The 15,565-nt window shown below is 38.5% G+C and overlaps 1 protein-coding gene across 1 annotated transcript in view; it reads left to right on the top strand.

Annotated features, from left to right (window-relative positions):
* Nucleotides 1-3,111, top strand: part of tex264a (testis expressed 264, ER-phagy receptor a) — a gene marked incomplete at its 5' end in the record, with an annotated part of 63,636 nt that extends 60,525 nt beyond the window's left edge. Inside the window, one exon of the mRNA XM_079217773.1 lies at nucleotides 1,314-3,111. Within this exon, the coding sequence (XP_079073899.1) occupies nucleotides 1,314-1,678 (365 nt within the window). The 3' untranslated portion in view covers nucleotides 1,679-3,111. The remainder of the gene's footprint in view (nucleotides 1-1,313) is intronic.
* Between the last annotated feature and the right edge of the window lie 12,454 nt (nucleotides 3,112-15,565).

Raw genomic sequence — 15,565 nt, 5'->3', positions numbered from 1 at the left:
ATTTTTTCTAACCTTAATTCATTTCAACCTTCCTGTAAGATTTTCATCTTGCTGGCATTTCCTGCAGTTATTGTGTTTCAGCTCACAGCATTACAGCTATACCTTCTAGTTCGTTTCCACACAAATGCCTAAAAATAACAGTAGCAAGAAATAATGAATGGCTATGTGGTAACAGAGAAACATAGATCAAAGGGACGATTAGAATCTGGTTTAGGCTGAAAGCATGTGAGTGAGGAATTCGTCATGAATTAAGCTAATGGACGTTGTTCACGATGATTTCAGATATGTGTTATGTGCTGCAAACGACGGCAGAAAAATCTTCTGCAAAGTTAGCTGTAACGTAGCACGATAGAGGAACATCAGGCGTAAGTAATGTTGCTAACATAGCTATGACTCGTCTTTGAGTTGTATGAAAGATCTTTTCTCTCTTTAATCGGGTTCGTCTGAGCTCAGCTGGCACATAGACCCTCGAAGAGCTTTAATAACCAGGTTCAAGCAGAGAGAGCGCGGTTAGTATCATTATATTAAAGTAACTTAAAGATATTGATCTGGTGAATTTTAAGTGGCCAAAGAATCATAAAGGTTTCATATCGCAAACGTTATTATGCTCAGCTTTGATCAAATGATGGCAGAGAAGGATAATGCTTATACACACATCTTTACACCCTTGCATCATCTACAATGAGGTTTATGACAAAGTATAATGCTAATGTTGGTGACTGTATCATTAACCTTTATGAAAATAATTATGTTTTTAGCCATGCTAAGTGCACGGCTCTAAATGGCAATTTCTGTCGTGCTGTTCTTCCGGCCATACTCCAATTAGGATGATCTCAAAAACATTTGGATGGATTGTATATAATAGATGTACAGACATATATGTATAGCCTTCCAGCGCCACAGTGATGTCGATTTGTGGTTTTGGGTGGTTTTGCACTATTGTCCCAGAGGCTAAATTGTAATATCTTTGGTTATCCTTGTGGCTTTTCATCTGATTCCATTATTAGGTCAAAATGTTTATTTGTAAAACACTTTGATTTACGACTCACTATGTCCAATCATGTGTCTAATGTGGGGTGAACATTTAGGAGGTACAATAACCATTATATTGTATTTAAAGCTTTATTTGTCATTGTGCTCTTCTGAATTGTGGACATAGTGACTTATTTGACAGGGAAATTAAATTAGGTTATAATAAATCATCACACCTGTAGTTCACTCTAATTGAGTTTTGCTTGCCTGTAATTTGTTAGTTTTTTTTATCACACGCAGAGCCTTTTTTTAATATGTGTCTTTTCTCCGTTTTGCTGCAGGTGCAGACTCCCACAGTGATGTGAGCTCCGTGAGCGGCGGTGTGCCCTGGGACAGCAGAGAGACATCCCTGGCTGCTTCCACAGCCGCCTCCCTGGCATCTTCCCTGCCTCTGAGGGACGTAATGGATGCAAATGAAGACATTAAGCATAGGGACAACAGCGAGAGAGGCTCAAACGAGTCCATGGGCAGCGGCTCGTCCTTTGAAGAGCTTGACATGGATCAGGAGGAGCAGGAGGCGGGAGACGAGCGAGAGGAGAAGGGAGATGGAGATGAGGCGGAGGTCCCTGAGGGTGAAGATGCAGCTAGAGAAGCAGTTGAACTGGTGGCTGAGAAGAAGAAGCCCGTGGGCGATGGAGATGAGTAGGGTGGATGCTGAAGAGATAAGAGATGAGGCCATGTAACACTGGCATGCTCGAGAGTTTCTCAGTTGTTACTGGTTATGTCATGTAATTTTGTTGGTGGATCTAAAGCTGTTTATACCATGACCACCATGCCGTATTTCTGCGCCTTCTAATTATTCTCTTTCTTTTTTTTTTAAAGCCTGTACTTTTTGTTATAGTGCAATCTCATTTTATTTTTTTATAGTTCCCGATTCTATATTGTGTCAGGATTTATTGTTTCATGTCATGCACCACCCGCTATGACAAATTCCTTGTATGTGAAAACAATAAATGGTTCTAATTCTGTTTCTGATAGGACAACACACAGCCCCATTTGGTTAAGTCTTCTTGAGTAAAACTAATTTTCTCTGCACATGTGCAGCAAATGAGAGCCAAGATTTGTTCAACTCTATATTTCATTTCAAACTGTAATCCTGTGTGAATCCTTTCCATTCCTGTTCAGATTAGAGGTGACACTTCAGTTTATGATACACTTGAATAGAAGGACACTGACGCCAGATAACCTGGATCATAATAAAGCATAATCTTGCCTGTGTGTGAAAGTTGATATTGTACCCCACTTTCAAGGTTATGTTTGAGGATTTGTATGTAACGTGTTGGTGTCTTGATATACAGTAATGAAGGGGTGAAAATGTGCAGGAGCTAATGCCGTAGACATGTTTGATGGGCCTATTTAATTAAATGTGTTACTATTTTTTTTTTTATTATTATTTGGACGGTATAGATCTCACAGGGGGAAACTCTGAGGCAGAATAAAACTTGCATCAAAACCAGTAAAGAAACTTCACAGTATAGCCAAAGTCACCAGGAATATAATTTAAAATACAATTCAAAGGTGTAAACTTTTCCCCTTGGATAGTGTAGTGTACAGAACTTTATTGTCTCACTGTGCTCGGATAATTGCTTTATTTTTTTAATGTACTGTTCTCTATCGTCGGTTTATTGAACAACTCTACAGTTCTGTTTGTAGCCAAAATTCACTCTCTTCCAGAGACTAGTTGTGAAATGTTTGTAGGTGGAAATTGTTGGTCTTGTGAGACATTGGAGGTAATGTACAGCCCATTGCAATGGTTGTGTCGTTCTGTCTGTATTAAAATTTTCAAATGAAAAGTAAAGTCGACAGGAAGAAGTTGTGCTTAGATTTTGTTGCACACAAAAATCATACAACTCTAATTCTATACAGTTGTCTGTATTAAAACCTAAAATTGAAGTTGTGTTTAACAAAGCCACCTCATTACTGCTCTACTCTGAGGAAAATTCTTCTCCATTTTTATATGAGAAATGTTACAAAGTGTGGGTGGCAGTGGGACCCATTGTTGTCTAAAAGTTAGCCCCTAATAACTTACCAAGCGCTCTCTTAAGCGCTAACTGCTTTCATGGTTTCACATTGTAATGATTGTCTCTTGCCACTGCCTCTTTTGGAAAGGCAAGGACATGGAATTTAAAAGCTGAATAAAAGAGAAACTTTCAAGAAAGCGCCAATAATGGCATTATTTATGTATCTGTTCAGAAAATTAAGCAAAGCTATTCTAAGATTTTCCTGCGGGAGCAATTTCCCCTGGCACCATTAACATATTGAATCAATGCACACAAAATAATACACATAAGGAAAGCACAAACACTCTTAAAAGATTATTACAAAATGTTATTGTATCTAAATTCTCCTTCGCAGGAACTGCGTTATTCTAAGCAGCATTTGAATGAGAGGTTTGGCATTTGTGTCGAGTTTATTTAATCAGCTGTGAGTAGAGCAGCAGAGGAAGACTGTGCCTCAACACACTATTGATGTGTGATGGACACACAGCCAGTCCTTAATGAGCATAGTGACCTATACGTACAAATGTTTTCATTCAACCATAGTAGGCCAAGTCATTTCACTGATTAATACAGCATCAACCAGAGGGAGAAAATAATGGTGGATATGGATGTATGACGCATATATCATCATAAATATATACATTATAAATATATGAAATGATAAATTTGAAGTAATTTAGAAACTCTGTTATTCTTACATCATTTGTCCACACGGGTGACCAGTTTTATTTATCACCTATTAAATGTCCAGCACAGTATATACTATGTTCATTTTAGGAAATGGATATCGACCACTACCATATAATGTATATTATTATTATAAGCTCTCAAATGTCTGTATGTTCCTTCAAAATTCAAAATTGGTCTGACAATTGTCGACTTTTCTAAGATGCAGAAAAGATTGTCAATAGCACGAGATACACAGGGGACAAATCAGAATATCGTTTGGAAGAAGAGTTCAGTCACTCTGAGAATCCAGGCCAAGTAGCATTGCAAATATTCTTGCACCTCGGCGTGTAGGACAACCTTATACTTAATGTTGTATGTTTTAATTTGAGCCTCCATCTTTACTTTGTTCTGTTCTTGCATGTCTGCAATATATAAATGAAGCATCTTCTCTCTTGTTGGCTGTACGAACAAATCATTTGGAACTACTAGAGAGAAGTGAAGTTATAAAACACCTCACCTAACAGTCTGTATTGTGATTAGATATGAGATTGGTGGCTGTACTGCCTACAGAGGTGTGATCCGTCTGTGGGGACAGATGCCCTCACCACATGTCTGTTGCACTTTCAGTTTTTAATCCTGGCACCACAACCTTTGTCCAAAGGCAAAAATGAACATCAGCCTGGAAGAGACTTGTGATGACACACTGGGTCAACAGCTGATTTGATTAATTGTGAAACCCAGGGGTGTCATGCAGCTTTGACAGGGTACTATTGCCTTCCCATGATGTTAATTATTAATCTCATTACATTGCACGTGGAAAGAGATTCGGGAGGGCGGAGGAGGAGATGTCTCAACATGCAAATTAGATGTTCAACCATTGCGTGTCCGAAGCTGCTTTCGGCAGTGGAGGAAAGGGTCACAGATCACACTCTAAAAGCGCATGTCACCCTGCGCGCATCGCTGTGCCATCTGGGACTGACCTCACACTCTGCCGAGCCGTGTCACAACTTGTTTGTGGTTCTCAAAGAACATTTCCGTCGCTGGAGATGAGCGGTCTCTAAGGAATCATTATTACAATGTAATGTAGCCCCCTCCTGACCGCTTGAACAAATAAAGGGAGCGACTCTTACAGCGTCTCCACATCCGATTCAACAGCTTTCAAACTAGAACAAAGCGGCTGAAATTGTTTCCACCATGCTTTAAATTACATAATGTTCATTTGCGATGAACCAGACTATCTCCAGGACTGTTCATGCGTGGATCAACCGCGCCTTTGTTCAAGTGTCCAAAAATGTTCATGGCTCATCTGAACAATATCTTTTTTTGAAAATATTACCAGTCACTGCTTGAGTAACAGGTAGACTTTAAACTTTGTCTCCGATTGCCGAATTTCTTGCGCGTTATTTCCGATCATCTGACACCCTATCAGGCTCATAAACGTCACATTTGTTTGTTTAGATTGGTTTTAACATTTATATTACCTCACACTTGATGCTCAACGCCTTTCCCCCCCTATCAGAACAATGAAGTGGGCGTCAATTGCATTTGCTTAGGAAATGTGAATTTCGAACCGCTGTCAGCAGTATCCGACCTCCAGGTATCCGGTCAGGCTCGTCGTTGTAGTTTGTGGGGGTTTTTTCAGCACCACGGACAGCTCCTGGAACGCGGCTCAGCTGCACGCGGTTCAAACTTCAGGCAGCGACACACTCGCCTCCTATTTTCATTCATTCATTCTTCCAGCACCACTGTAGTTCACATCTAGTTTTAAGCTTAACACTCTCAACACTGCTGCAAAGGATTTGCCTTGGGTCTGCACGCTCCATTCATCACACCGCAGCGCTGGAAACTGAGGAACCCTGCAGGTAAGAGATTCGGTGTGGTTTTTGTATCGACTGATTTGTACATTGAATGCACGAAGGTGCATTTTTATGAACTTCTACTAGCTGGTTTGTAGAGAGGGAAATCTTTTGTATTCAGGTTTGAATTTGTTAAGAAGTTGACCTCATCTTTTATCTTTGTAGTTCACATCCTCAAAGTATATTTGTGGAATCTAGACGAAAGGGATAGAGGAATATGTGCGTAATTTGTCAACATCCGGCACTATTCTTTTTGTTTTCATTGACAGTATTTACGATTTTTACATTCCGTATAATGATCACATTTTACACAGCCATTTACTCGCTGAGCAACCCTCCACATGTGCGAGGTTGCTGAAAAACTACTAAACAGAATCCGCAGCTCACGACAACCACCATATCTCCGATCTAGCTCATTTGGCAAATCATTTGTATAATAAAAAAGTGCAAAATATGATCGGGGAAAACGGAAGGAAAAAAACTTGATAATTAGTTTGTGAGGTGTTATAGAGAAGAAGATGGTCTTCATGAACAATCTTTATTGTTTGGTTTGGTTTCAATCTTTGGTGTCTTTTTTTAATAGTTTAAGGATACTCAGAAAATCAATAATAAATACAATTATTACTGTCTTTATCATCCCGAAATAAAATAATGATCCAAAATAATGGAACAACATCAGTGCAGATTAGTATCATACTGTTGTAAATTGGCATGAAAACAATGAGCTTTTGTGTGTGGCTATGGAGTGATTCTCTGTAATTCTTCGATCATCATGTCATCAGGAGTTCAAAATACATATTTAAACACTATAGGAATCTAAATGAAAACCCCAATGCGCAAATATGTATAGGCTGTGTTGCTAATGCTGGACAAAGTCATTATAAGGGAAGCAAAATGTACTGTTGATGCTTCCTCCAGTCCCAAGGGCATCTGTGCTGCATGTTCAGCAGATACAACACGATAGAAACCCCCTCAGAATGCAGTGTAATCAGTTCATCCAACACAGTTATTGAATGTATTAGCACATAAATAAAGTATTTTAATGATCATTAGTATAAGAGTTTCAGATTTTCTTATTTATTTTATGTCATAGAATTTAAGATATTAACAGTGTAAGTCCATATTCTATACAACTGAGAGTCTGAAATAATGTGCGAGCCCAGCACTCACTGCTGAAGATGTTGATTACAGTCATTTATTCAGTTCTTGCTGGCTGAAGAAGACCCTGCTCCTTTGCCTTCATCTAAATTCAGAGACAAAAAAGTATGAGGAGTTGAGGCTGTCAGACCTGTGCTCCCTCCACAGCTCAGTCCTGATTGCGGTCTGCCTCACCTGTTACTTTTGAGTTGATGCTCATTGGATTTATTGACAGTGTAACATGTGGATGGAGAACGATGTTAATTATGTTGGGTGATGGACACCCGCAGCGAGGCAGCAGCATGTTTAGAGTGTTGGAACAAGCAATGTAAAAATACTTAAAAAAAAACAAAGCAAAAAATGCTTTTTGTCAGATATGTTACATTGTAGCTTGAATTTAAATGCCTGATCTTTCTACAGACAAGACAAGTCTGTGTTTACAACAAGCCAAGCAACTAGTTTTTGTGGGCTGTTTTAGCTTCAAGTGATGAAATACTTGTGCGATGAATCACTCTGGTCCTATCAAAAATGACAGCTTCCTCTTCCTTTGTCTTCCTCTTCCTTATGGTCATGTACTTTCTCACACTCATGTGCAGGTACGATACATCGGTTGGAAGTTGGATGTCTTCCAATATCTTATCAGTTAAAGCCTGGTCTTTACACTGTAAAATAAATACTGTTACATTTAATATTTAATGTCCCTCTGCATCACTGTAAATATTTACTGTATGTACTGATTTGTATTCCGTGAGCTGATATTACATTTGCACTCGTAATAAGATACGTTGTGTGGCTGTTATGTGAAAGACAAAGGCAAAATGGCAATAAAAAAATAACAAATGAAAAGAGTACTGGCCCTTTAGATGCGCAGAATGAATTAATGAAATGTTTTCAATGTGTATGCATTGTTTTTTCACCCTATACATTTCATTTGAGATCAAACATACTCATTCAATGAGTCTGTAAAGTCCACTTACTATACATTCATGATGCAGTCCTGATAAAATCATGGTTAAATCACACATTAAAGTGAGAAAAAAAGCACTGAACATCCAGTAGATTCCTAACCAAGTGAAATTGTGTCTGTATGACTCTCAGATCAAAATGAATGGCTGTACTGACTGCAAATAACTAATTCCTATTTTACACTATTTGTGTATGTGTGAGACATTCCTAGGTGAGTCCTAGGTCAGCTGCATCAATCATTTTAATTGTGAGTAATGATCCACCATGGTTAATTTCTTCTGCTTGCACATCTTACTGAAATAAATACTGACTTCAGTAATATTAACGGGAAGAGAGCAGTTAATCCAAATTACTCAAGACGAACAGAGCTTTTTCATATATGAGGATTAACAATGGATATTTAGCTTCAAACTGTCCAAAAAATCTCCACGGCGAAAACGACTTTGCACTAAATGTCGTGAGGTATTTGCTATTAATTAAAACATATTTTGGGCACAAAGATGAACATTATATTCTGGTTGCCAATATCCGAGATCGATTTCTCAACATAGACTGTAAATAAGAAGTGGACGTACTCACCGTAATGTCACCCATTGGTTTATGGACTAAAGTTTTGAAGCCTTCAGTTTGACATTTACGCCGTCTCTATGTTAGTATTTGTCTTTCGCCATCTTGCTTTTATCCAACCAGAATTGACACGAGAGGGTGGAGTACAACCGAACGTTAAATAGGATATTTATGAGAACATTTTACCATTAACTGAAAACACACAAACTCTTGTGTTAAAAGTGTCTCGAACCATGAAACGTGGTAGCAGCTGATCGGCTGTTTAAGAAAATGTTTTAGCTGTTAAAAAAATATCAGCTTTGAGTGTCTTGAAGTCTTGATGTTGATGCAGTTTTTCCCAACCCGTTTTTGTACATGTGATGCCTTAAAGGTGCAAATTTCGAAATTCAGAGCATATCTATTGACTTCCCACGGCTCTTTGCATGGCAACAGCTGAGCCTAATGGTGCTAACAATGCTAACACTTCGAACAACAGTAACAGTGCTTACAGAGCTAACAGTGTTTATCTGAGGGGGAACCGGAGGGTGGCCGCTAGAACATTTGCAATGACGGCGCCGGTCGGAACGACGTTATCAGGTGTATTTGCCGTGCAGTGCCTGTATGCTTAATTGGTGGACCGTAGCTAGAACACAGAGAAGCTGGATAACAACACACACAGAGGGACTGACACACAGACTTCATTCTTAGCTCAGGTAGCCAATACTCTAATAGTTGTTACATATATGCTCTGAATGTCATATAGAGAACATTTAAAGTAAACACTTTTGTTTGTCAGAGTCTCTCAACAGAAATTAACAGAATCAACAGAAATTTTGCGTCACAAGTTCCCAAATAATTTTTGGGGTGTTTGTGGACAGCTGAATTATAAAAATATAATATCAAAAGAAAAGAGCGAAGTGACTACAGAGATTCTCTGAAATAAAGTTGGAAATACCACTGTTCACCCAAACATATCAAATCTGAATACAATTAAACTTTAATCTTGCAAAGGCAATAACTAATTTCAATAAAACTGACATTGCAAAACCAATCCGTACTGCTCTTGGATATATGTAAATGATGCGATTAAAAGTGAGCTCTAATCTTCATAATTTTAATTTGCTTAATACTTTCTATTGTCAGTCCAGGAACAGGACTTCTAATGATTTTAAATCCCCCCCAAAAACTGGTGTTTCAGGCCACTTTCTTTTAACAGTGTGCTGGTGTGATGATGAATAATGCAAAGATACAATAAAAACCTCTAAAACAAAAGTACCATATACATCCATCACTGTGTTCCGGCCAATCACAGGCATGGCAGTAATGATCTGTGAGAGACAAAGAAAGAGGATGAATGTTTGATGAGGAAGGCAGAATGCGGCTCCTGGGAGGTGATGGGACCATTGAGCACATGCAAGGGATTCCCCTTTTACAGGTGGAGGGATAGGAGGAGATGGATGAGGGGATTGAAGCATGAAAGCATCCATTGAATGAGATGGATTGTGTGATAATCAGGAACTGAATATGAGGTTTGTTTTCCATTTACTGACTTTCACAGCCGATACGACAGTAAGCCCTGACAGGGAAGCAGCGAGCCTCCCAATTGATCCCTGTATGCTTAATTGCTGCTTTGCAAAAATACTGTGACATTTCCTCTTCCGACATTCAAACCTCAAGGACCTCTTCGCTTTTTAATTGCTCCTTGTAAAAATGACCTTATCAGAAAAGGTCAGCAGTTGTATTTTTGGGAGACATTTCATTGTTTTAGTGATGTAACTTAAATGGTTATTATTGATCCAGTCACATTTCTTTCAACATTAATTGGACTGGATTTAAATACTTGTAGTAGTCAGAGATGATCCATGTCAGATTTCCTGTAAATATCTTATCTGCAATCACTATATTCCAAAGAAAATGCTCTCTTTTAAAATGTAACAGCCCACCAATTGTGCTACAGCTTCAAGAGCCTTGTTTGCTATTTTCTGAATGAGTCATTATGAGTAATTGCACAGAGGTTATGCATCCAATATGATGACAAACATGGAGTCTAAATGACTACAATGGCCAAATTAAAGAAACTGAAATCAGTTGTCTATAAACACAATAGAAAACAGTTGTGATGATCTGCCTCTCAAATGTGAATTTTCTCCTTTTTTTCGAAATCACTAGTTCCACTCTCTTCCAATTTCCTAGTTTTGGTGAAAAACATCTTTAAAGGATGAGGCTGAAAGTATTCCATATTTGTCTTAATATCAACACATATCATAAAAAGACCAAAACACAGCATGCAGTAACCTCAGAGAGACTATGTCTCTGACTCTCTGTGCAGAGCCTATTTATTCCTATTCAAGACTTTTAAATCTGTGAAGGAGAGATATTCTGCTCATTTTCAGTTTCATATTGGAACATGTTTACATGCTGTAGTGTTAAAAAATACATGTTTTTTTGCATACTATCTGGAAAAATAATGCGCTGTATTTTGTAGATATACCACATTGTGTACAGTAACAGCACTTTTGTGGTTATTTTAACCCCCAAAACAATCTTTTCAAAACATAACTATAGGTTTGTTGTCTAAACCTAACTAAGTATTTCACAATCTATTTCTCAACCTAACCAAATAGTTTGTTTTGCCTAAAACCTAATTGAGTTTCCTGTAAAGACGGAAATTTTATTTGAAAAGATGGTGTACATGTAACGAGCAGAAATTGACACGTTGAAGGCTTTTGTTCGGAAAACGCACAATAAATGAGGAGTAACCTTTCGTGGTATATTATACGAAACACTGCATGACACGTTGACACGTTGCTGTCTGAGGAGACATTGCTGTCTTAATATACCTGTATTCACCTAAAAACGCTCCGTTTAAGCACCTGTCCCTTTGAGCCCTAGATTTTTTAAATGTCCCCTTTCTAGCTAAGGATTAATACATGCACATTTTTACGCCGGATACACAGGACAATGTATGTGGAATTAACTTAGTTGATGATAATGAGCAAATATACGAACACGTTGGCTTCTGAAACAATGGCAGTCTTTAAAAGACAATTAATAGGCATACAAAGTAAAAGCTTTTTAGGATGAATTCATTCTTGGTCTTGTCGTGGGATTTGTTGACCGCAAGAAAACCCCAGAATATCACCAGCCATTAAGGTTAGAGTTTAATATTAAAAACAAAATTCAATCAAGTATCAAAGGGTAAATGGTAAACTATTGCAGACTTCCATTTGTCACAGGTGCTTCCAGGATTTGAGCTTCACGTGTGAGGTAAAGTGTGAGTGCACTCTTGAGCCTTCTGTCCCATTAGCAGACCATTTTCTGTCTTCTCCCACCAAAGACCATTCTCTTTGTCAGCTGGAAATGTGATTTTAGGGAAGCCTGACTCACATTACCTTTGCTTCCTCTTAGCCAGCCTCCAAGTCAGTCCACTGGGGATCTCCAACCACGCTCATACAGGCCCAGGGCTGCATATACAGTCGATGACCTCCACTCTTCAACACTTGCTATCGCCTTGGGGTATATTACCATATTAATGCTGCACTCCACTCCTGGGGCAAATGAGTGTCATAAAAAAAATCAGCCTGGATAGCATCTTTCTCAAACCCCACCCATATCCCTCTTCACTGCTGCCCACACTACCTTTTTTTAATTTATTTTTTCCTTCCTTCTCACATCTGCTATGTATTTTTTTTCTATTTTTTTTCTATTTTTTTTCGGCCGGCAGGCACTCCTCCCATTCCTTCACACGGTCTGGTTTGAAGTGTGTAAGAGGCTGGCAGGCTTTACGCTCTTGAATTAAAAAGGCCATCTGGTGAAGAGCGAAACAGGGATGGCTGCATAGGAGGAGAGAGTAAAATGAGAGGCATACTTTTTTCTTTGAGCTTAACATGTAGACACAATCCTTGGTGGGATATTACATCTGAAGTGTAAGCATTGTTCACAGCATTGCTCATAGCATTTATACATGTACTGTCATGTGTACAGTTATACAGTGAGTAATGCGCAGGACTATTTCTTGACCTTGAGTACTCCAGGGAGTGACTGAAATAAGATAAGATAAGATAAGATAATTCTTTATTAGATAATACAGATATCCCCCTGAATAAAAATAAAAATATCCCCCTCGATAAAATCACAACATGTTGTTTTGTGTCAATACGTAAGTGTTAATTAGTGAGTAGGTGTTGGGAAGCACATTTTGTTACCTCTGGACAGAGCCACCTTTTCCTATTTCAAGTCTTTAAGATAAGTTAAGTGGCTGCTGGTGGTAGCTTCATATTCAACAGACTGACATAAGAGTGATGTCAATCTTCTCACTCTCGACAAAAAATTTCCAAAATGTCTATTGCTTCGAGTGTGATTTTCAAATGAAGAGTGTAAAAGTCTACATAGGAATTGCTTTGGCCTGAAAAATACTTTTATATTCTCTTTTGCAAATTGAGGAGATAGATAGGAGATTGTAGTCAACAAAGACACAGAGAGAGAAATAAAGTCCACTGGTGAGATGGAGGTCTCCTGTGGGAATGTAGGATCGGGAAGGAGACTGACAGCCAGAAATCATTTTGTCACCTTTCTCTCTTGAGGCTGTGTGCTTAAGTGCTTTACCAGTGTTATTGCAGATTTCCCTTCTGCAGAATTATATTCAAAATAAACACATTTAGTCAGCTTACAGTCCAGACTTGTTGTTTCACACGCTGCAGAGCTACAGTACAACCAGAATACACTCTCAAAACATTAAAACGTTCTTTTGTTTGTGCTCAAATGCAGTTGCCTTTGTATGTGAGGGAATTCAAAGTGACTTGGCCCATATGCACAGGCTGTTGCAATGAACTTTCACGTGTTGACAAAGTCTCATAAACACACACTCATTTTGTGCGGAAGAAAAAGGACCTTTTAAGTTTCACTGGCGGTTTATCAAATGTTATACAACATATCACATCTTATTTCTTATTAAAAGACTGCAGTGTTTCACCAAGACAATACTGGACAAGTAAGAAAAGTGATGGTTCAAAGATCAGATAACTGGTTTGAAACAGAGGATTGTCGTATCATTCAGTTTTTGTTCTGATGTGTTTATAAAGGCAGAACACAAAAAGGAGCTCTGACTGGACTCAGTTCACAGTTCAGGTTTCCTAGTTTTCCCACAGGACCAAGAACCATGCATGGTCAGACTGGCCCACTTGTCCTGGTCTGTCTTCCACTTCCTCTTCCCCCTCTTTATCTACCGGCAAGTTTCCATGGAAACAACAGGGAGAGAGTGAGCGAGAGAGAGAGAGAGAGAGAAAAGAGAGAGAGAGAGTGAGAGTGTGTGAGAGAGAGAGAGAGAATCAGAGAAACATTCCTGTTGAGAGCTATACGTTGTTTCACCAGGTAAGTCAGTACTTTGGAATGGAAAAAAGAGTAATGAGTAATAATATCCGCCTGCTCTGGTTTCATAATCTCTCATCAATACAGTTAATTATTGCTTGTCAGCGTACTTGACTTGTTGAAACAGTGGATATGTGACAGATCTTTCTGGCTCAATAATTTACTCAGATAAACTTCTCCCACACTCAACACTCTGTATAATTAAGCCTCTGGGATTTGTGGGGACTGACACTATACTGAACAAAAACCCTGTGCCTCTTCTTCTGAAAATCCATACATAAACTCCATCAGTGTGAGGCATAACATTCAATCGGGATGTGGCTCTGCACAATATTGATGCCAGATTCATGACAAATTGGAGTGACTAGAGAAATCACATTTTATTTAAGATACTAATGACTTAACTGGGTGAAGGAGGTCTTTTACTTCTACTTTTCTCTTATATGACCTATAATGAACCCTGCCTACATGCAGCTTACTGTCCCTCCCTGTTTACCAGCCAATGCTGAATCAGTTCCTAATTAAGGGGGGATATTAAGAGGATTTGAGTCTCTGATTTGTATGATTCATATCATTTATGTTTGTCGCCTTGAATCCATGGGCTCTACTTTGGACCCAAACTCTGTAGTCTTTCTTGATACTAAATTCTACTATTTCAGGCAAAGGACTTTTCTAGAAGGAAAGTATAAATAAACACATTTAATAAAATCAGCTTTGGGGTTCGATGTGGGCTTAAACTAATCAAACATGAAGGACTGGTTTGAAACAATTGCCAGTACTGCAGAATAGACTCACTGCTCATTAAATTACAATCTGGGTTCATTTGTGTTTTGCAGTAACTTGCACAGACATTACACTTCTTTCTTCTAGCTCCAGGGAATCCATCTTGCTGAACTTAATCTCTGACCTGTCCCTATAAATTATTTAGTATTAGGTTAAATAACACAAACAGTAAATGCCTTTATTATCCAAGGACTTTAAATCTTTTCATTTGTTGTTTTTTTCCGAATAACACTGAAATCCCAAAGTGCACAGTTGGTCTCAGGATGAGTCACATTTTGTCTTTTTTTTTTTTGCTGGGAATGAAAAGTTCTCATATTATTTTAAAGTTGCATCACGCCTTGTATTGCAAATAAATAATGTTCCACATTAGAGACTGCAAAACAAATTAATTAGTTGCTCTAGATAAAATCACCGAAATTAAATCTGTTTGTATCCAAATTCATTTGTATGCTTGAAATAGATTTCAATACTTTGTTTCCTTTTATTTGGTTTTGCTTTTGTTGTGCATAAATCATGTTTTTGTAAGACTGTGTGAGTAGTTCATGTGATTTGACAAACAATCCTTGGGTACAGGAGACTTTCGGTGTACAGGAGCATGTGCACATGTGATTAAAAAAGTTGTACAATCATCTGCCTGAGAAGGGAAGTATGAGGTCAGTCAGACAATGAAACAGGAGGAGAAAAGTGGTTTCAAAATAAAACACATTCTCCTCTGATGGTGAACTCACCTTGTTGATTAGCTTACACCTGTTTTGTAGAAGCACTTGTGGTGACTACTAATAAGGACCTGTCTATATTTTCTGTCTTGTACTGTATATCACATCCATCACCAATAAGCATCAAAGGAAACAAATATTTACTCACTTATGTTGATGTCATTTATTTCCGTGGGACGAGTCAGTCTCTGGCAGACACAATGTGTGTGAGACAAAGGGATCATTGTACTCCACCTCAAAGGCTGTGACTGATTTTCTCTTTGTTTGATCTGCAGGCTGTAATCTACAAAAAAAAAAAAACTCTGAAGAAAAGAAAGACGAAGAGGATGGGGCTGATGCTGTAAATGGCCTCTGTCAGAATAAAAACATTGATGCTTTGAGATCTGGTGCTGCTGCGCCTAACTGTTCTTTTCTTCAGAGCCGCCATTTAAAAGCCAACGAGACGCCGACCAGGAACCACAAGCAGGACGGTGACCTTGTTTTGCCCAGGGAT

Source organism: Taurulus bubalis (assembly GCF_910589615.1).
Source record: "Taurulus bubalis genome assembly, chromosome: 5".
Taxonomy (NCBI): domain Eukaryota; kingdom Metazoa; phylum Chordata; class Actinopteri; order Perciformes; family Cottidae; genus Taurulus; species Taurulus bubalis.
This window is presented reverse-complemented; position numbering and strand designations above follow the sequence as displayed.